We start from the raw sequence: 21,151 nt of genomic DNA, 5'->3' as shown, positions 1-21,151 counted from the left end.
CAATAAAGAATTCACTCTTTTTGGCATTAATAAAAAGCTTATGATTTCTGAGTTCTTTAAACACAGTAGCCAAGTTCTCTTTGTGCTCTTCTTTTGTCTTAGAAAATACCAAAATATCATCAAAGAAAGTGCCTGCAAGATCTGAAAATTACGTCCATCATGCGATTGAAAGTGGCTAGTGCATTGGTAAGCCCAAAAGGCATCACCAAAAACTCATAAAGTCCAAAAGTGGTCCGAAAAGTTGTCTTATGGACATCTTGTCATGGATTTTTATATGATGATATCCACTTTTGAAGTCAATACGACCGAAAATCGTGGCCCCTTTCAGTCTGCATCTATGCGAGGGATTGGAAACCTGTTCTTCACTGTCATTTTATTAAGAGCTCTATAATGCACACACATATGAAAAGAGCCATCCTTCTTTTGAACTAAAAGCATTGGTGAACAAAAGGGCAACGAACTAGGCTTGATAAGTCCTTTGGAGAGCAAATCATGTACCTGTGCCATTATTTCTTCAGTCTGGGCTGCGCTCACACGATAAGGTGCTCGATTCGGGGGCTCACTTCTTGGAAGGAGCCCTATAACATGATCTTCGGGTCGTTCTAGAGGAAGCTCTCTTGGTAGAGAATCTGAAAAACGAATCTTTGAAAGATTCTAGAAACTGAGATTTTCCTTTTTTTTAAGTACTTATTCCCACTTGAGGTTCACCCTCTTTGTCTTGAAGAAAGACCATATACGCAGAAATTGCAGACTTTGTTGATTTAGCAATGGAAATATTTGATACAATTGGAATGGTCTTGCCTTTTCCTTGGCCAAAACCTTGTGTTTCTTATTCCGATGCAAAAAACTGAGAGTTTTTGCTTTCGAATCAAGGACTACCACCTTTCTATGGAACCACGACATACCCAAAATAGCATCATAATGCTTGAGAGGTGAAACATAAAGCTCTTCGTGGTATACATAGTTATGTACAAGAATTCTAAGCTTTCCAATCAAAGGTGTGACTTTGACTGGATCCCCTTCAAAAACATGCTTTGCATCCAAAGATAATCCCAATTCTTTCGTCTTATTCCTAGCCTCAATGCTAGATCTTCTGAAATGAAATTATCAGTAGCTCTTGGATCAAAAAGAATGAAAGCATTCTGATCTCTTACTTTAACCCATCCGACGCAAGGCTCTCAGTTTCTTGGTTTTGTGGTTGTACCCAACATATATGGGACTCCTCCCGCCATAGGCTTTGGCAGTTCTCTTGTCGTTTTTTTCTCCCTTGGACCCATAGGCCTTTCGGGGCACTAGGCAGCCATATGCCCTTCTTTTCCACAATGGAAACACTCACCCTCCTTTCGGAAGGTTTCAATCTGTTTCGGAGTAAACTTTGACTTCCCTTTGACAAGCTTGAATGGGCCCCTCGACTTCTGAGGCTAAAATCTCTTTGAACCTTGGGCTGGTGCCACAACCCTCTTGCTAGTATCCACACCCTTCCCTTTTTTTGCCATAGTGTGAAGGAGGTCTTCCCTTAACAGTTCAACCACGGAAGCTGAATGCATCAAATCTCAGGGCTTCATCTTCATTGAATAATGCTTACTTGAGTTCGTATGTTGGGAAGCAATCCCGCTCAATACTTCCGAAGCTTTGTCTTTTCTGAAATTTCTTTGAAGGGTGTGACTGAAGATAAGCTGTCCAAAACTTTTGATTATATGACTCGATGGTGTCAGAGGCTGCCATGCACACACTTTCCCAGGCTGTATGAACATCATCAAAGAAATTCCTAGGCAAAAACTGCTCATAAAACTGCTTCTTAAAGTCTTTCCATGTCTTTGGAGCCTCTTCTGCAACTAGAAGAGCTCCCCACCAAGCATTGGCACTGTGTTTGTGAGGTGAAGACTTACAATCTTTAACTTGGACTTCTCGCGAAAGTGCCCCATTTTGAAGGCTCTGTCAAACTGACGAATGAACTGCAAGCATTTTCACTGGCTCCAAAGTCTTTTGATGGAGAAGTCAGATAAAGCTCTTGATCTCCTTTTCTTTTGGCGACGTTGAGACTTGCTTGGTCATCATCTCCTCGAATAGATGCTGAAATCGAGGCTTTCGCTTCAGAGACTGAAACTCCCTGATCTTTGCTTTCACAAATCCTTCACTAAGGTCGTCCTCAGATCCCTTAGAATGCTTATTACTGGATCGTCTAGAGGCTGTACTGGGCCTTTTGGTGGCTGAACTCTCGTGCTCTGAAACCATGATGTGGGAGATGGAAAATTGAACCCACCGAATCAACTTGACTGGGTCTACAGCAATCAACTGCAAAGCCCCTACTCCTTTCAAGGAGGTAAACGCTTACAGGAGAAGACTAGAGCCCGCCTGATGCACAATGAAGTATGGGTGGGTGTGGCTCTTGGTTGTATGGTTCAACCACTAGTCCGGGGTATGTGGCGAAATTAAAAATAATATATGCGATCTTCTATTGCCCCACGCAGCAAACCTGCTCTTAGTGCCATGCAAACCGGCAAAGGCGATTACTGAGGTCTCTGCCCACTAAGTGTTGTCTGCCTGACGGATGCGATTACGGAGGTCTCCCGATACGCGCCTGACAGAGGTCTTTTCCGAGTCTGTAGACCGTTGCTACCAAGGGAAGTAGCAAAACCACACTCTCATACCACTAAAACCAAACCTTAAGGGTCCTGGGCACTCTTTGACCAAAATCAAAGCAATGCTAGGCTACCGGGAAAGAATTCGCAGCAGCAAGTACACGCGGCTGAAACAGAAATCGCAGCAGGCTCTCCCTCTCTGGGCACTCACACATGCAGATGATACAAGATCTTGGAGCTAGGGTAAATCACAATTCAGCCTAGAGAAGAGATAGTTGATTCGCAATAAGATAGAACTCTGGGAGTGGGGGAGAGAAGACAAAACACCACACTAGAGCCTAGAAATAAGGGCTAGACCCCCCCGAAGGTCTTTATTGCAATAGAATAATATTTGTACAACTAGCTCTTGAAAGAGCATAGAATTGAGTACAATTCTGAATACATTTGGGAGGCCTGGGGCCTTTCTTTTATAGACTTGGCCTAGCAAAAAGCTAGGGCCTGCTTTCTAAAAGCATCTTTTACATAAAAGCCAAGCTTTCAGGCTTTTCTTCCTAAATTGGAGGCTTTAGGCACCTTTTTAGTCTTGTGGGCTCTCTTCTAAAGAGGCGACATCGTTCTAAAGCCCAAGTTCACAAACAATACATCATTGACAGGGAGGCACATCTATCCTTAAACATTACAGCAACATAAGACCCAAAAGGATCTAGCAACACCAAGGAAAGGTCTGCATTATCATCAATTTGAATCATTATTTGTTAGGCCAACAAGGAAAGTACTCTTGAAATTAATAAGAAAACACAAGTGGTATAAAAAGAAAACGGCCCTTTGTAAATCGGATCATTTTGGAGATGACACTATCTTCCAGCATTTCGTGATTGTGACAAATTGCTCTAGAAAAAGTTATCCTCATGTGAGAGAATATTTTCAAGAATCATACTTTTAGCATACTCATGATAGATTGCATACCGGAAGAAAAAAACTTGCCACAAGTCCAAGAACAGCAAATGCAGAGATGCATAAACATGGCAAGGCATAAGGAAACCTGCAAGAGGAAAATTAAATATGAAGGGCCATCATTAAGGAGGCTTTGCCAAATTTGCTTTGTCAAAACGTGTCCTCTTTCCTGGAATGAATATATCAGACACTAAGCTCGTCTTTTGTTGCAGGATGAGAGCTTACGAGTCAAACAATGATCCAGTTGGAAATACTGCAGGGTATTTCTCAGAAGGCTGCAGCAACGGACACATGAAAAGAAAATCAGCTGCCATAAGAAAAAGCATCTGTTGACATTGCAAACTTAGAGCAGAGAATTAGGGTGTTTCTCCTTATTTCTTTAAAGGGTTAACGTTTCTTTCCTTGCATCTTCACTAATTTCAATCAAACAAGAAACCATAACCCTGCAAAGGAAACATCTATAGAGCCAAAGGTTTGACATGCTCAATAAGTCCATTCACTTCAAAGGAAGGCTAACCTTTTGTGATTGTTTAACTGTTGTAAAACAGAGAATCATCCCTTCAGTCTTCCAACCATACCCCAACCTCCAATGCAAAAGTTGCTTGTTTATTTAAATATTGTTCTACTCACAAATGAATTTTTACAAGACCATGCTATATCTAACTTCTTAGAAAGGCATCCTGCAAATGGTATGTTTACATAGACCCACATGTTTATATCACTAATCATGTTACAAAGGATGTGAATTTTGAAAAGCTTTGATGCAACTGTCAAGATCGTTCTTTGGTGGACTGTGGGCTTGTTCAATGCTTCAGAAGGCCCTTTCTCTACAACTTACAAGATAGGTCTAGGGCTTCTTAAGCCTTCAGTGAAAAATGGGTCCTAGAACCCTATGGGGTCAAGAGTTCTTCCCATGGTCTTCCCAATTAACAGGATACATTTCTTAGTTTGACAATCTGTAATTTAACATTTCATGAACCACAGCTTGGTTCTCAGCTGTGCCCTTCTGATTCTGGAGCTCCAAGCTTTAATTTTGTCCCCCTGCTCTGCCCATCACCCTGTAGATCTTTCTACGTTCACGATTTGTGAGCCCTTCTCTACTAATTGACATTCTTTACTTGCATCATTGTATATGTTAGAAACATAGTGAAGGGAGAGAGAGAGAGAGAGAGAGAGAGAGAGAGAGAGAGAGAGAGAGAGAGTTAGGGTGTGAGGAAATAATGCTCAAATGAAGACATGAAGAAAGGCTTTCATTCATTCATCAAGTATGACAAGACAAGTGAAGTACAAGCCTTATATAGGCTACTCACTCACACACTAGCACCTAGTGCATATGGGATAAGTCCCATGATGACACGTGGCGCTCACACATGACTCACACACATAGACTAGTACTAGATGACCTAGTACTACACACCAACACACTCTTCGACTATGATATCTCCAACACCCCCCTTCAGAGTGAGACCCAACACGCAAGAGTAGAGCAATCCCCCCTCCACCGCAATACTGCAAAGAGCAAGTCCGACTATCCAACACCTCCCGTGTGATAGTGACTTCTTAGTCAGCTTGCAACCGGCAAGGGCAAACCATCACTCGTCATCCCCCCTTACTTTGAACTGGGTGGTCAATACCATCAACCAGAGTAAAAGACATTACATTCATTTTTGGGAGACAACCCAGGGCAGAGTACCTCTTATTGACTCCAAATACATTCAATTTAGAGCAACAACTCAAGGCTGAGAACCTTTATTTGACCCAACACAAACACACATAGCATAGGGACTAGAAAGCCCAACCCTGGTCAAATGGATCCTCGTCGTCAAGAGAGAGGCCATGAACCTCTGTTGTAGCTACATGTTGTTGGGGTAAAGGCACATTGCCACCCCTTTATTAAAGATAGGACACCTATGACTGTCTTAAGACAGTCATAGGGTAAAACCTAATCCTAATAAAACTAATGAGTTTGTGGTGTGGCTCAACACTTCACACCCGCACACTCTTCTCTCTCTCTCACTCTCTCCCTCTTGCTCTTCTTCCCCCTTCAAGCCCCTTCAACTGGTATCAGAGCCACTTCTCCCTCTACCCTTGCCTACCCACCCCCCCTCGACCTCTACCTAGCCTCTTCACGGGCCAACGGGCCAGCAGGTGACAGCGCCATACGGACGTACGTCGTCCGTACATCCGTACGGACGGGCGCAGGCAGCACCGGCGGCAAGCGGAGCACAGCAGCGCGGGCGCGGGCACAGATCAGGGCGCGGGCGCGGGCGCGGTTGCGGGCGTAGAGCAGGGCACGACTCGGGCACGGGCGCGGGCGTAGAGCAGGGCAGCAGCTGCTAGCTGCTAGCCTGCGCAGGGGCAACCTGTGCACAGCACCAGGCTGCGCGGAACCAGAGCGCGCGGCGCGCGCTCAGGTACGGACATCCGTACCTGCTGTACGGACTCCGTACAGGAGCCGTACATGCATACAGATCTACACTCCGCAGGTACAGGGAGCTGCATCAGGGAGACCGTCGAAATTTTATTTTTTTTGCTTCTCTCTTCTGGGATTCTGCACACGTGCGCAGGTACATCAAGTACAGCAGGCAGAATTTTTTTTTTGGGAAGAAAGAGAAGGAGAAAGAGCACTCTGCTCTTCATTCCTCTTCATTCAGGATAATCTTTCAGTTCTCAAAACTGTGTTTTTCTTGAAAGTACAGCAAGTACCTTCATTTCCCTCGTGCTTGAGGTGACCAGAACCACAGTGTGTGGTTGATTGCACAGTTATTTTGTTCTGGGAAGGTAATGCCTTGATTTTGCAAGAGGACATATGCTTTTACTGAGTTTGAATCTCAATTTACGGGTGAGCAGATCATAGGGCTTTTGCCTGGCAGGTGATGCTTTGTATGCCTTGAGGCAGTGTGGTGCCAGAGAGCACACATTTGTCTCGATTTCCGCAGTGTCGAGGTGACATTTTCTTGCAGGTCACATTTTTTGTGCAACACTCAGAGAACCTCACTTGAGCCACGCTTGGCCAGGGCGCATCGAGTTTACTCGGTCCCTAACTGTCCATCGTTGACAGTGCTCAAAAGGTTCCTCATTGAGTGTTTGTACGTTGGGATCTGTGTATGCCATTTCTACACAGGGCAGTATTTGCATTACACTGTTAGTTGATTTTGTCAGAGAGATTTACATTTTGTATGCTACCTCAGTGTTGAGGTTGTTTTCACTTGGTACAAGTGTCAGATCAAAGGGCTTTTGCTCAGATTTTGCTTGAGAGCACTTGAGTTACTGTCAAAGATCTTCAGATGCCTTTTATCCCCTTGGCAGAAGGGTGATTGCTTGGGATTTGTCCCATTTTTCTGTTGCAGGCTTGTGACAGGCTGAAGTGTCTGATTTTTTTTTTGGGTGAACACAACAGTGTATGCCAAGTGGTTGATGCATATTCAATCAGTGCAATACCTCATCTGAGGTGGGAGAAGTGATCAGGACAGCTGTGGTTTGTGCGGACAGCTGTGTTTTGTGTTTTGTCAGCTGATTATACACTGTTAAAGCACTTGTGGAGCAACTGCAGTATTCTGAACTTACTGTTTTTTCTGAGAAATCAGAATTTTATGCCTATCTGAGCACGGTACAGTTTGTCAGAAGGTACAGTGATTGCAGGGACATTTACTGTTTTGCTGCAGATTCTTTTGACAGTAAAAACAGCACTATTCTGAGTGCTTCTGGCTCTTGATAGAGCAGGTTTTTTCTGAGAAATCAGAATTTTATTCAGTCTTTTTTTTTTACTTGCAGGGAGTCAGATACTTTCCTTATCTGATATGGCATCAGGGGGAAGTGATTCTTCAATTCTGAACATAAAGAAACTGGAAGGAGCACATAATTATGCATTATGGGCAGAACAGTGCTTGAATGTACTTCTGTTAAAGAAGATTTCTAAGCCCATAAGGGTGAAGGGTGTCAAGCCATCTGACATGGCAGCTGATGACTGGGAAGAGCTTGATTTGTCCGCAAGGGCAGCTATCATGCTCACTATTTCTGATACTCTTGTGTTCAATGTTCAGGCTGAAAAGACCTCTTATGGCCTATGGCAGAGGCTAGAAGAGTTGTATGCTCAAAAGAGCTCAGCCAGTAAGGTTTATTGGTTGAAGAAGCTGGTTGATCTTCGCATGAAGGAAGGTACAGCTATGACCTCACACTTGAGTGAGTTCAATGCCATCTTTACACAGCTTATTGCACAGGGATTGAACCTTGATGAGGAGTTCAAGGCTACTTTCTTGTTGTGTACCCTCCCTGAGAGTTGGGACACTTTCAAGACCACCCTGTCAAATTCGAATGTCACTCTTATGTATGTTGATGTAGAGAGCTCTCTCCTTATGGAGGAGATGAGCAGGAAGAATAATGCGAGCAGCAAGTCTTCAAATGCCTTGCAGGTACAGGATAGAGGCAGGACTCAGCAGAAGGGGAGATCTGCTAGTAAGTCCAAATCCCGCAGTCAGTCCCGTGGTAAAAAGGATATTGAATGCTTTTATTGTGGCAAAAAGGGACATGTGAAGTCTAAGTGCTTCAAGTTCATACGGGATCAGAAAGCCAAGAAGGCTGAAACAAAGGATGCAGGCAATGGAAGCAAAGGCAAAGCCAAAGCCAAAGCAGATGACTTGGATGCAGTGAATGTTGCAGCAGAGGACAGTGACAGTGACATACATGATGTTTTATGCTCTTCTGCTGTAATAGCACATGCTTTGGTTATTGATGGCCATGACATGCACACCTGGCTCTTGGATTCAGGTGCTTCTTTTCATGTTACTCCTCATAGGGAGTGGTTTACTTCCTACACAGGTACTCATGGAGTTGTTCATCTTGGGAACAACTATGCATGTCAGATTGCAGGGATTGGCAGTATACAGATAGTATTTCCTGATGGACGCATATTCATGCTTGATGGTGTCCGCCATGTGCCGCAAATCAAGAAAAATCTGATTAGCACTGGCTTGCTGGATGACAGTGGTTACCACACCACATTTGGGGATTCCAAATGGGTGATTACTGATGACCAGGTTGTAGTGGCTGAGGGTTTTAAGAGTGATACCTTGTACCCTCTTTATGTTTCCAGTGTGGGTAATCATGTTGTTGCCATAACCGAGCTGCCAAAGGTTTCATTGTGGCATAGCCGGTTGGGACACATGTCTGTTAAAGGAATGCAAGAACTGTCACGTTTGGGTTATCTGCCGTCTCTTTCTTTTTCAGATTTGCCTACTTGTGATCATTGCATATTTGGCAAGCATTCTGTGACTCCTCATAAGAGGAGAACTCCCCAGAATAGAGCACCGCTTGATCTAGTGCACACTGATTTGTGTGAGATGCCACAGTTATCACTAGGGGGTGCAAAATATTTTATTACTTTCATTGATGATGCCACACGCAAAGTGTGGGTCTATTTCTTGAAGCATAAGGGCGATGCCTTAGATGCTTTCAAGAAGTTTGTCGCTCAGGTTGAGAATCGGACAGGTCGTAGGCTGAAATGCCTCAGATCCGATAATGGGGGTGAGTATGTGTCACATGCTTTTGTGCAGTTTTGCCAAGCTAAGGGCATCAAACAGAAACTCACAGCCCCTCATAATGCATCTCAAAATGGTGCAAGTGAGCGGATGAATCGAACTATTCAGGAGAAGGTTCGATGTATGCTGTCTTATGCTGCATTACCCCATGGCTTTTGGGCAGAAGCCGTGCAAACAGCAGTTCACATTATTAACAGGTCGCCAAACAAGGCTTTGGAGTTGAAAGTGCCAGAGGAGGTGTGGTCTGGCAAGCCACCTTCATATAAGCACTTACGTGTATTTGGTTGCGAGTGCTTTGCTCATGTACGCAAAGAACTGCGCACCAAACTGGATCCAAAGTCTATCAGATGCATCTTTATGGGTTATGGTGACCAAGGTGAAATGGGGTACAGGTTATGGGATCCCGTTAAACGGAAGATTATACGCAGCAATGATGTCATCTTTAAAGAGGATAGTGTACACAAGGAACCCGTGCAACCTGTGGAATACAGGAGGGTTATTTATGATGATGTTGGACAGCAAAGAATGCCCATTTATATGCAGCAGCAGGCTGCTGCAGATAACCCTGTTCAAGAGGGTATACAGGCTGAAAATCAGCCAGATAATTTTGCCAATGATGCACCACTGGATATGCCAGCAGATGAGGCTGTAGAACAGCCAGATATGGTGGTACAGCCACCCGTCATGCATGACGAACAGGCTGGACAGCAGCCTAATCCGGAACTTTTTGTTAGCAAGAGCACCCGTGTACAACGGCCTCCTGCCAGGTTTGTTCCAGGAGCCAATAATGTGGCTGATTTTATCATGCTGACAGATTGTGGTGAGCCTTCCAGCTTCAAGGAAGCTATGGGAAGAACAGAGAAAAAGAAGTGGGAGAAAGCCATGCAGTCAGAAATGGACTCCCTACTTCAAAATGATACATGGGACTTGGTGCAGCTACCTGCAGGCAGAAAGGTTTTGCCATGCAAGTGGGTTTACAAAGTCAAAGTGGATTCAAATGCTTTACCGAGGTTTAAGGCCAGATTGGTTGCCAAGGGATTTAAGCAGGAGAAGGGCATTGACTTTGATGAGATCTTTTCCCCTATAGTCAAGATGACTACTTTGAGAGCAGTGTTAGCTCTTGTTGCTCATGACGACATGGATTTATGTCAGATGGATGTGAAGACAGCTTTTCTTCACGGAGATCTCCATGATGAGATCTATATGAGTCAGCTAGAGGGATATGTTGTTAAAGGGAAAGAGCAGCTTGTGTGTAAGCTCAAGAGGAGCTTGTATGGACTCAAGCAGGCGCCAAGAGAATGGTACAAGAAGTTTGATGCCTTCATGCAGTCCCAAGGGTATCATAGGTGTGAGACCGATCATTGCTTGTACACCAAACGGGCAAAGGATGGCAGTTTGATGCTACTCATTCTATATGTGGATGACATGCTGATTGCCAGCAAATCTCAGCAGGAGATTAGTGCTTTGAAGAAACAACTGCATAAGTCTTTTGACATGAAAGACTTGGGTGATGCAAATCATATTCTTGGCATGCGGATTACTCGTGACAGGTCCAAGGGACTTTTGTTTCTGTCACAGAAGGAGTACATTGACAAAGTACTGCAACGGTTTAAAATGGAGAGGGGGAAGTCTATTAGTACCCCGTTGCCTCCACATTTAAAACTCAGCAGTAAACCCCCTCGAGGCGAGACCTCGACATGACTGTGACCCGAAGCCTGTGACCCGACAGCTCAAACAGAGGGTTGACTCACAGATCACACTTGGGGACATCCCCTCCTTGTTTAGGGTCGAAGCCCGACCGACGGGGGTCACAGTGGATTTGGTTAGACGCAAAGCTATGACCAGGAGACATACCAAGACTACACCCTTGAGGGGGCGACAACGTTCTATTGCTGACCTCATGCCTCCACTCCCATAGCCTCATCCATCCCGATGTCCTGTTGCTGACGATGATGATGATGATGATGATGATGATGATGATGGTTATGATGATGCCGACGATGATGCTGAGATTGATATATATATATATATATATATATAGTCGGGATATGACTATGTTGTACTTAGGACTTAGTACTGCCATTTTTCATTTTTTGCATTCTCCATTGGTGTGGATGCTCGTTTAGTAGCCCCACTACCACAGCTCATTGTATCAGGTTTTTCACAGTCTCATAGACGCATCGGCGGTCTTCCGAAGACTTTAATAAACTTTCTTTCTTTCTCACACACCATGTTTCTAACACTCCCCTATCCATGTGCTATTGCCAAATGCACATGCAATGGCCCAAAATTTTGAGAAAAGCAATAGAGATGAATCCAATGCACGCAATGAAGTATAAGTCACATTTGGAGGGACAAACACACCTGAGCCAAGTATCCTCCAATTGCTGGACCTATGATCAAACCAAGGCCCCACATCGTGCCAACCTGTGAGGATAAATAATCTCAATGTAACAACCACAAAGAAACAAACAAAAACCAATCTTGCAAATATTTTGAAATCCTGCATCAACAACACAATGGTCATGGAAAACGTTGATGCTTACCAATGATAACCCCAATGCTTGATGTTCCTCGCTACAAATCTCAGACGCATATGCCTGCCAAATTCCCTCAGATTAATGACTATACAGTTGGCAAGAGAATATTTTAACATAAAAATCAATATCTCCACTGTGTTGTGAATTAATCAAAAGTGAATTGGTATTAGTTTCTACATCATACAAAAAAGTATAGCCTTACATAGTGCAAGATATATTTCAAAACCTAGCCATCATAAGCCTATTGACCCTTACCAGCATGCTTACCAGAAGTCCTCAAACGTCTTCACAGCCACAAAGCAATGTTCATGCCTATTCCATAAGAACAATTCTTGATATTAAATGGCAAATGCAAATAAGTTGTAGTTATAGTGTAGGTCATGGCACGTCTAGATAAATCCGTTTGTGGCTTGGGTCCCTCTACACAATCCAAGGTACCATTTAAGACAAACAAATTGTTCAGCCACATCAGTCCTCACACTCTCCATTCTCCTCAAAGTTAAGGAGACGTGTTCTGATTTGTGAACCTTGCAAGGTTCTAGAGAGTGAGTCTGGCTAATGTCAGTTTAATTCTAACTTTGTTGAGATGCAAGCTTGACACAGTCTTGCTTTTGACCCCAATCAGCACAATCATGTTCCCTTCCAAGCAAGCTTTCGAATATGTAAATGTGGAATATTTTGAAAAGCAAGATGTATTAATTTAAGAGCATATTTGGGTGAACAAGCTAATGGGCATTTTTCTCAAGCGAGGGGGGACTAACAGTCTCGTCTAGATGTTCCTTAGGTTGGAAAAACAAGGTTATCATTTCTCAATCATTTAATGTGCCAATTTGCATTAAAGACTATCGCTATTATAACAAACAATCATTCATGTGGCAACTCCATCATATTGAAGTCTCCTCCAATCACCCATGAATCTACCACTGGGGGGCACGAAAGCAGCTCTTTCCACATAAGGACACGATCCCCTTTGTTACTAGGTGCATAAAGGTTGAGCAAGCCAACCTTACCTCCCCCAATCAAAAGAAGAATCCACTGAGCTCTAGAGGGAATGATAACTCTGTGTCCAACAACCAAGAAGAGGATAGAATCTGAAACTGAAATGCCAGTGCCTCGCCTGGTGCCAACTGCACGTGACTAAAGTATAACCTAAAAGAATCTTATCTGACTTGGCATAATCCATGGCATCCAACTTGTGTTCCTAGATGAAAAGAATGTCAATGGGACCCCCTGTAACACCTGGATGAAGCTGATTACATATCAGCTTCCTACAGCGACGATGGGGCATACCACCAAGGCCATGTATGCTCCATGTGACGATCCTCATCGGTGGAAGGAAGTCAGATGGAACACCTAACCCGATTGGGCAGCAGAAACAAACCTATCCTGAGGAGAGACCCTCCTGCCAAGACTACTAAGGGGAGGGAAATTCCACGGGGGAGAGAACCCAACACCTACGAAAGGAGATGGTCAATAACAACATCCCCAAAAGTGGAGGGCACAAACTCCTCCACAATCTCCGCCATATCTACTAGAATTGAAAATGAATTCTTGTGCACCACTGGAGTGCGTAGCATCCCTGCACTCAAGAAGGTGAAGGGGACAACGCTCCCTTTCCTCTATCGAAGGATGAAGTCTAGAGAATAGAAGAGGAAGGGAGATGCTCAAGTGGAGGCCCAGGTGTCAAAGTATCTGCATGAGCACCATCACTGGTCTTATCAGTGCGGCTGGGACAGAGGTAACTCTAGCGGGATTTGAGGTACCTAATGGTGCCTCGTGATCTATACCTAGAAGAACGGCCGCCTCAGTCGCAACCAAGACTAGAATGTGCACTGCCAAAATTGAAGTGGAGCCTAGGACACAAGGGGTGTCCTCCTAAACTATAGGTGAAGAAGCAACAACTTTGGCTACAACCCAACAGAGGGCAACTGGTGCAGAGCGTGAAGAGGGTCCTGGGCGCACTACGAGAGTTGACTGTGCTGCGAAGAAGGTCTAGTAGGACGTGCCAAAGGAGCAGACGAGAAGTGGGAGCCAAAGGAGCGACACGAAAAGGAGCCGCACCAGAAGACTTCCTGGGTTTGTTCTTCTTCCTTGGGCAATCTCTAGCGAATTGACCAAGGGTCCTACAAATTCCGCACTAATCCTATCTGCTAGCAATCTCAATCCTTTGGTCAAAGAAGGAACCATCAAGACGCTGAAGCATAACGTCGTTATCCGTAATGTTAGGGTCAGTGACAATGACCCTAACTCTAGGCACCCCACTACCTCCGTTGAGGATGAAACCATGCAAGAGAAGGGGGGACCTCTGTGACCACACCAAAGAATGCTCCAATAGTAGCAAGGTATTGATGGTACACTTGAGGGAGGCCGGGAAATCGGATAAAGAGAGAGGCAACCCCACTATCCTTCTCAAAAGGATCAAAACCGAAAGTGTAGGGTGATTCCTCTTGAAAATTAGCACCAAAGGGTTAGCCTAGAGCATCGAAGCAGTGGCCTCAGGAGAATCAAAAACCACCTAAAAGAAGCCGCGTCCCAATAAGCATACATTTGAAAGGTGAGGAGCGAGGTCTTCTAGTAAGGCAGCAAGCATCCAATCCCTAACTTGCAATCTGAAAGGGTGGGACCCATGGATACGAGCCAAAAGTGAAGTAGAACTTTCAAGCTCTACATCCTTCCCTGAAATGATGCAACTCGTCTTTTGCAAAAATAATTGTCTTCACGGCCGGTGGAAGCTGACGAGGATTGACTAAATGAGAATCCATTCGTCAATCGAGGTGAGGAGGCCAACTCAAACATGGTGAAGCTTCGTGCGTCAAATCTTGCTATAGAGAGAAGGAGAACCTCTTCTCACCATAAGAAAAAAGAGGGCTGCAGGGGAGGGCTTGAGGATTTTTTATTTTTTTATTTTTTAATTAATTCACCCTAGCCTTCAGCCCTCCTTTCCCTCTTTTCAGCCCTTACTCCCCCTCAGCCCCTCCCCAAATTAAAAAGGAGGGGAAAGGAAGGAGCAGATAGGGTGAGGAGGGGGGGCGAGGAAGCTGAAGGAGAGGCAGAGGGGGGGGCAAGGCAGCAAGGGGGGGGGGGCAGCAAGGGGGCAGCCTGCAGCCCGGGAGGGGGGGCTGGGAGGGGGCGGGGGAGCAGTGTGGAGGTAGGAAGAGGCGAGGCATCAAGGTGGGGGGAGGGCGAGAGGCTAGGGAGGGGCGAGGTAGCAGGGTGGGTTAGGGAGAGGTGAAAGGAAAGGACGAGGGAGCAGGTCATGTAGGGCGAGAGAAGGGAGAGGGGGCGGGACAGTGAGCATGATGAGGGAGGGAGGGGGGGAAGCGGAGAAAGAAAGAAAGAGAAAAAACAAAGTTTTTTAAAGTGTTCGGAAGACCGATGGGTATATGAGACTGTAAGAAACCTAATACAAACTAGCTGGGGGGATAGAGCTACTATGCGAGCATCCACACCCATACAAAAGCCAAAAAAACTGTATCCTACCTAGTCATATCCAAGGAAAGTAGTCATCTACAGCATCACCTTCATCATCAGCAATAGCAAAGTAGTTGTCATCATACTACATAATACAAAGTGAAATGTGCTCCAAGGTCAGCATGGTCTTTCCCTCATCAGGATCGAAGGAGTGGTAGCATGAAATCAGATATAGAATACTGTTGAATCCGATGCAATCCTCTGTTGTCTCCTAGTCACAGCTCTACGCCTAACAAGGGTGGCACTCACCCTTGCCAATCTCACCCCCACTCTGAAGATGGAGGGAATGTCCTCAAGTGTAATCTATGCATCAACCCTTTGTTTGAGCTGCCGTGTCACTGACTCTGGGTCTCGACCAAGCCTATGACCTGTAGAGGGGGGTCTATATGGTCCGCTGGCTCGAAGAAATCCATGATCATGCTCTGAGAAGAGTCCACCAAGGTATGCTCCTCATGTCTCTGAGGTCGAAGTAAGCGCTCACGATGCCTAACGGCCTCATGAATGAACGCGGCCAAGCACCTCTAATCTGAAAAAGAGAGAAATCGAGATAACAGCCCAGAGCTATCTCTGAATAGGAAATAAAACCGTCCTCTGATCTCATAGTAAACACGGCATCTGAAGATGAAATGTTCCTCTAACTCAACCTCTTGTAGGTTGCACAACGTGCATATACGCATCTCCCTCGGTATACCCTCTCTACCCGACCACTCTCAATGCAGAGTCGTCGTGAAGAGACCCGAAACTGCCCAATGGAGATCCCATGAATGGGGCAAATGAATTCGTGTATACCCTAGTGGGTCAATAAACCCCTCTGTAGAAGCTGAGCTTCACTGAGAGCTCGATCGGTTCCAACCATGTCCAGAATATGTGTAGCTATAGAAGATCCTCCCATATGACCTGGTTGACCTCTTGATACTGGAGTGGTGCAAACCAGCATCTCTAGTCCCCTGCCTATGATAACACCATGGAGGAGGACAGTGCTAACCACGGTAATCTACTCGGCCCACAGGTGTGATCTCCATATGCTTTGACTATATAAGTAGATAATGACCTGAAACGCTGCATCGAGCTGCAGTGGTGAGGATCCAAACTCAGTCTGGATGATTTGGTGAGGAACAGATGGCTTACAACGAATCATCTGTGATAGCATAAGAACCTATAGTCGCTCTACACGAGCCCGCTCAATATCAGACAAGTCCAACCCCCAACAAGGGCTGCCATCCATCCCTGCTAGTCAAACCATAAGAGTCGAAGAGTAGACACTTGGTCCGAGGGTCTGGAAAGTGTGAACGGAAGCACTACTCCAATCTGGCTAGTGAGCCATATCCTCTGCTCACCAGTCTCATGGTGAAAATAGGTCCAAAAAAGATAACCCCCAAGTAAGTATATGATGAAACAATCTCGACTAGTTACCCGTCAAACGTAAACCGCTCTTGATGCATCGTGACCCGAGATGTATTGAAGATCATGACCTTGCTTTTACCAAGGTAGACCTTCAGATCATGCAGCTCACAGAAAGTAGTGCAGCTAAGTGTCTCTGGAGCCCCTCTGCTAAGCATGATAGGACTACCACATCATCTGTGTACAGCAATAACTGAATAAGAGTGCCAGCGAAAGAGTAATCTAGCCCCCCTACTGTCTGCATGACTACCTCAAGCTCGTCGATATAGAGGCCAAACAAGGTGGGTGATAAAGGACATCTTGTTTGACTCCAATTGTACTCGGAATCTCAACTGTCCAACCAGCTCTTGTCCGAACTCTAATGTGCAATGAACTCAGTGCATAGACCCTCATAATGTTTCGCTTGGCCGTTATGAAGCTTCATCACAGCATCCTTAACACCCCCCTTAGTGAAGAGTGTACAGGAAGTAGGACGAGGTATGTGTGAAAGGTCAGGAGATCCGAGATGTCCAATGACATGCGTGCATAGTCATATTAAACTTTAGTATCAGTGATAGGTGAAGGGGACCGTCTCTCTAGAAATCTCCACCAAAAGTCTTTGGAGTTGTTACTAAACAATTAATTAATTCCTCCTCGTTTTGGCAGATAAACTTCTGTTTCTTCCTACGAACCAGTCGATGGTACTCGCGTATCATGTCAAGTTCAATCGGAAGATTATGTTTGGTTTCGAATCTAAGTTGGTGGTAGAAAGCCTTACAATCATCATCGTACCAACTATTGCAAGGGACAGTCCCCAGTGGTGGTGGTCAAGTAGAGCGAGTAGTGTGAGGGAAGGCGTGAAGTGCAGCCTCCTGAAGTGAGCGGGTGATTAGGGCAGCACGATATTCTAGTAGGGGTATCAGGTTAATATATGTGAGGAGCGTATAAAGGCATGCTAAGTACCTAGGTTAAAAACTACGGTCGAACTGAATGTCCTAATAAGTGATTTGAGTGATGGGAGGGGTGAAGGGTACTCTGAGGCAGGGTAGGGAGATACGAAAGAAGAGACAATTGTGGTCAGCCCCAGAGGTAGTGGTGCGACAAAAAAGTCAGTGATGCGTGAGGCAAAGGCAAGGGATCCCATGATGTAGTAGTCAGCAACGCTGGAGCCCCTCCATCAGGGAAGCAAGTAAAACCACCCGAGGATGGCCATCTGTCAAGACCATTATAAATAATGAGATCATGCATCCTACCGAGATCTAGCAATGCCTGCCCATATGATGTGATAGGGGCTCGCTTGTCCGCTGAGACTCGCAGCAAACCTGCATCCTCTAGGTCAATGTCTAGTAGCATAATAGAGTGATACCTAACGTGCCCCTGTCCTTGCGTTGAAGTCAAGACTTCCCTGCAACTCATGAAATCAACATCCTGGTAGAGAGCTGCATATGGTGATGTCTCAGTCTCCTCTCGGATATCTCGGTCAAAGTGTGAGGTCTCGTGGGGGAAGTAGCATACTGCTATGAACAGATCCTGAGTATCAGTGTGTCAAATCCGGATCCAGAGAAACCTAGAGTGTGGGTCTCTCTTCTCTACTGAGATGGCCCCCAAAAGAGAAGACCTATAGAGAACTGCTACTCCACTAGACCCTTGTACTCCTCCAGTGTCCCTCCTCTCATCTTTGTATGCTGCCTCCCAAGTATAGCCACTGACCACTAGTAGAGGACGCTCTAGACTCTGATGTGTCTCTATGTAGAAGGCTATGTCACAACCCATATAGGATTCCGAGAAATTCTCTGGTTCCGACCATAAGGTACCATTACATTTCCAAATGGTGCAAGATAGGGCCTCGGATGTCTGAGTCCCATAGACCCCGCTCCCCTATGTGGGAGAGGGACCTTGTGCCCGACGGGGGCCGGTAATCAGCCGCCCATGTCGTACTACGACCCACTTCCCATCCTTTTGGGCCTGATCTCGCTGCTATAATAGGAGTCGTGCCTGTGCATCATGACAGCGTATAATGAGGGGCTACTCTCCATTTGGGTCTCTCCCTACTTGCCAAGCCGTCTCAATGCCATGCTCTGCTACCCCTAGAGTGGTGCCCACAAATCTAGCCGCGTCACTCATTGGTGTACTCTTGGTGCGCGGAATGCCACGAACCTTGATGTTGAGAGCCTTATTGGCTCTCTGCTGCTGTTCCAAGAGAGTGGCCGAGACAGTTGCCTTCACTGGTTTTCGCTTGGCCACATCCACTCATCTCATTGTTTCCTCAATGACCGATTGCATACTCGCAATCTGTGCCTCCACAACAAGCGTGCTCCCTAGGAGCCTTACTGGCTCTCTGCTGCTGCTCCAAGAGAGTGGCCGAGACAGTTGCCTTCGCAAGTTCCTGCTTGGCCACGTCCACCCATCTCGTTGTTTCCTCAATGACCGATTGCATACTCGCAATCTATGCCTCCACAATTGGCGTGCTTCCTAGGACTGTACAGATAGAAGTGAACTCCTCCCTGAGCTGCAAAATGTCTCGTCTGAGCCCTTGGATAAGACCAGCCTACTCCTGAATAAAGCGGGCCTGCTCATGTACGACACGAGCTAGATCCTGAGTGTATCGAGCCTACTCTTGTGCAAAGCGAGTCAACTCTACGCGTAAGGTCTTCCATGTGTCTGGTGGATCAACTCGTCCCTGCCCTAGCTGAAACTGAAAAGGCTGAGATACAAAAGTAAGAGGGTGGGGTAGGATCGTTGGCGAAGACCGAGCGAGCTGGGTAAGAAAAGCAGATGGCTGAAAAATAGATGAGAGGAGCCCAGTGGGGTACGAGAGGGATGACTGGGGCACGGGTGCGATCATCCCCATAGGATGTGGGAGAGAAGGCTGACTGAGAGTGAGAGGTGAAAGGAAAGTCGAGTAACGTGGACCTGTGTGTATCGCCTATGGTGAGGGTGACCCAAGTGATGAGTCGGATAAGGGAGTTGTAACACGAGGTCAATGACAGACCACCTGTCATGAGTGGGAATGTAACGATAAGTGTAGGTGTCATTGTAGAAGTAGGAGTGACTGAAGCAGACCCGTCGATGTAGTTGTAGCTGGGACTAAAGTCGATCCTGTCAATGTAGATATAGATGTGGCTGCAGCTGTAACTGAGGTGGAGGTCTTATGGATCGCCCTGCTATCCACTCCAAGTCCGCTCCGATTGAAGCGCTTATTAACATCTTGTACATGTTAAGGTTTGTCTTCTTTTTTGAGCTTGTCCTTGTCTTTGTCAGTGTCCTTCTCTCTTTCCGCTTCCCCCATTGCAGCTAATAAATCTCTGTTATTTTTGTTTTCACAGGTGCAATGGGCTCCTTAGCTGGGCCATACCATATAGCAGAGCCCCCCCATTGTGGTCTTGGGGGGGGGGGGGGGGGGGGAGACTTGTGGATGGAGGGGTGGGCTGCGAATGGCTGGGGCAGGAGCCAAGCGGGGTAGGAGAAGGGCAAATGGCCGGAGCTGTAGGCCTGACGGAGAGGAGCTGCAAGGTGAATGGGAGCTGCAGGAGGAGAGTAGACAGGCCGGGGGGGGGGGGGGGGGGGGGGGGGGGGGGAAGAGCTGCAGCAGGCGGGGGGGAGCTGCAGTGCGGATAGAGAGGCAGAAGATGGAGCTGTGTGGATGGAGGAGCTGAGCGGGTAGAGGGAGGAGATGCGCGGGTAGAGGGGGGAGGAGCTGCGCGGGTGGAGGAGATGCATGGGCAGGCAGGGAGGGGTGGTTGGAGAGCACAAAGGAGTGCCAGGTGAGCAGGAGGGGAGACACAGTAGGAGGATGGGAGGAGAGGAGGAGCAGCAGGGACGGGTGGCAGGTGGCAGGAGGAGAGGCAGAGCAGCAGGGAAGGGTGGCGGAGCAGCTCATAGGAAGATTAACGTTAAAGTTAGGGGCTATAAGGAAATGGAGAAGTGCTGTTTCCAAAAGGGAAGGTCTGCATCAAGGGAGGGGAGAGGCTGAGAGGGGGCAGCAAGGGAGGAGGTGGGGAGAAGCAGCGCTCATTTTTTAATTCCGCAACCGTTTGAATTGCACTTTCCTCGGAAGACAAGCAACAGGTGAAGAATGCCATCCAATGAGAGAAGTTTTTCTTTTCCAGCTGAGCTGCCCCATTGTCACTTAGGCCATGGTGGAGCAAAGTCCCATTTTCCTCAGCCCTCACCAAGTGTTCTGCATCCCATGATACCATTGGTTCACAATCGACGACATGGACACAACACATCACATGCCACAATTCCTAGTGACGCTCTACTTCCCAAGGCTTCCGAAGGAGTATCGGTCCACTTTGTCCTCAATCGGAGGTTGTTTTGGTACAGCGCTAGAGCCCCTTCCTACCATAGCAGAGCCTTGGATTTGACAAATGACAGGGTCCCCGTACTCAAGGTGATCATTGAGTGCCATGAGAACCTATAGGAGCTCTTCCTCGAGACATTGGGCGGGGGAGAGGTCCGACAGAGGGTTGAGGTTTCTGGCCACCTTGAGTCGGTCAATGCCTTCGCAAATGTCGCCTAATGGGGGCCAGTCCTCAGGGTGGAAGTCAGGCCCCCACCCACATGCAGCCCCAGGGCTAGGGATAGTAGTGGGAGAATCGAGGACACAATCCAACGGCTAGGAAACAGTAGGAGTACTGGACCCCTTGGGTTGAGTCTTTTGAGGGGGCCTGGACCAAGGTGGACC

General features: G+C 46.5%; 1 protein-coding gene across 1 annotated transcript in view; it reads right to left on the bottom strand.

Annotated features, from left to right (window-relative positions):
- The window catches only part of LOC147891533 (protein ZINC INDUCED FACILITATOR-LIKE 1-like), a 227,507-nt gene that overhangs the window by 104,709 nt on the left and 101,647 nt on the right, over window positions 1-21,151 (bottom strand). The window contains exons 6-9 of the mRNA XM_087387922.1: window positions 11,620-11,673; window positions 11,438-11,500; window positions 3,762-3,811; window positions 3,549-3,624 (exon numbers count right to left, since the gene is read on the bottom strand). Of these exons, the coding sequence (XP_087244048.1) occupies window positions 3,549-3,624; window positions 3,762-3,811; window positions 11,438-11,500; window positions 11,620-11,673 (243 nt within the window). The remainder of the gene's footprint in view (window positions 1-3,548; window positions 3,625-3,761; window positions 3,812-11,437; window positions 11,501-11,619; window positions 11,674-21,151) is intronic.

This window comes from Dipteris shenzhenensis, chromosome 17 (assembly GCF_047967505.1).
Source record: "Dipteris shenzhenensis isolate YYH24624 ecotype China chromosome 17, Dip_SZ_1.0, whole genome shotgun sequence".
NCBI lineage: Eukaryota > Viridiplantae > Streptophyta > Polypodiopsida > Gleicheniales > Dipteridaceae > Dipteris > Dipteris shenzhenensis.
The sequence above is the reverse complement of the archived record's forward strand: the minus strand, read 5'-3'. Positions and strand labels throughout refer to the sequence as shown.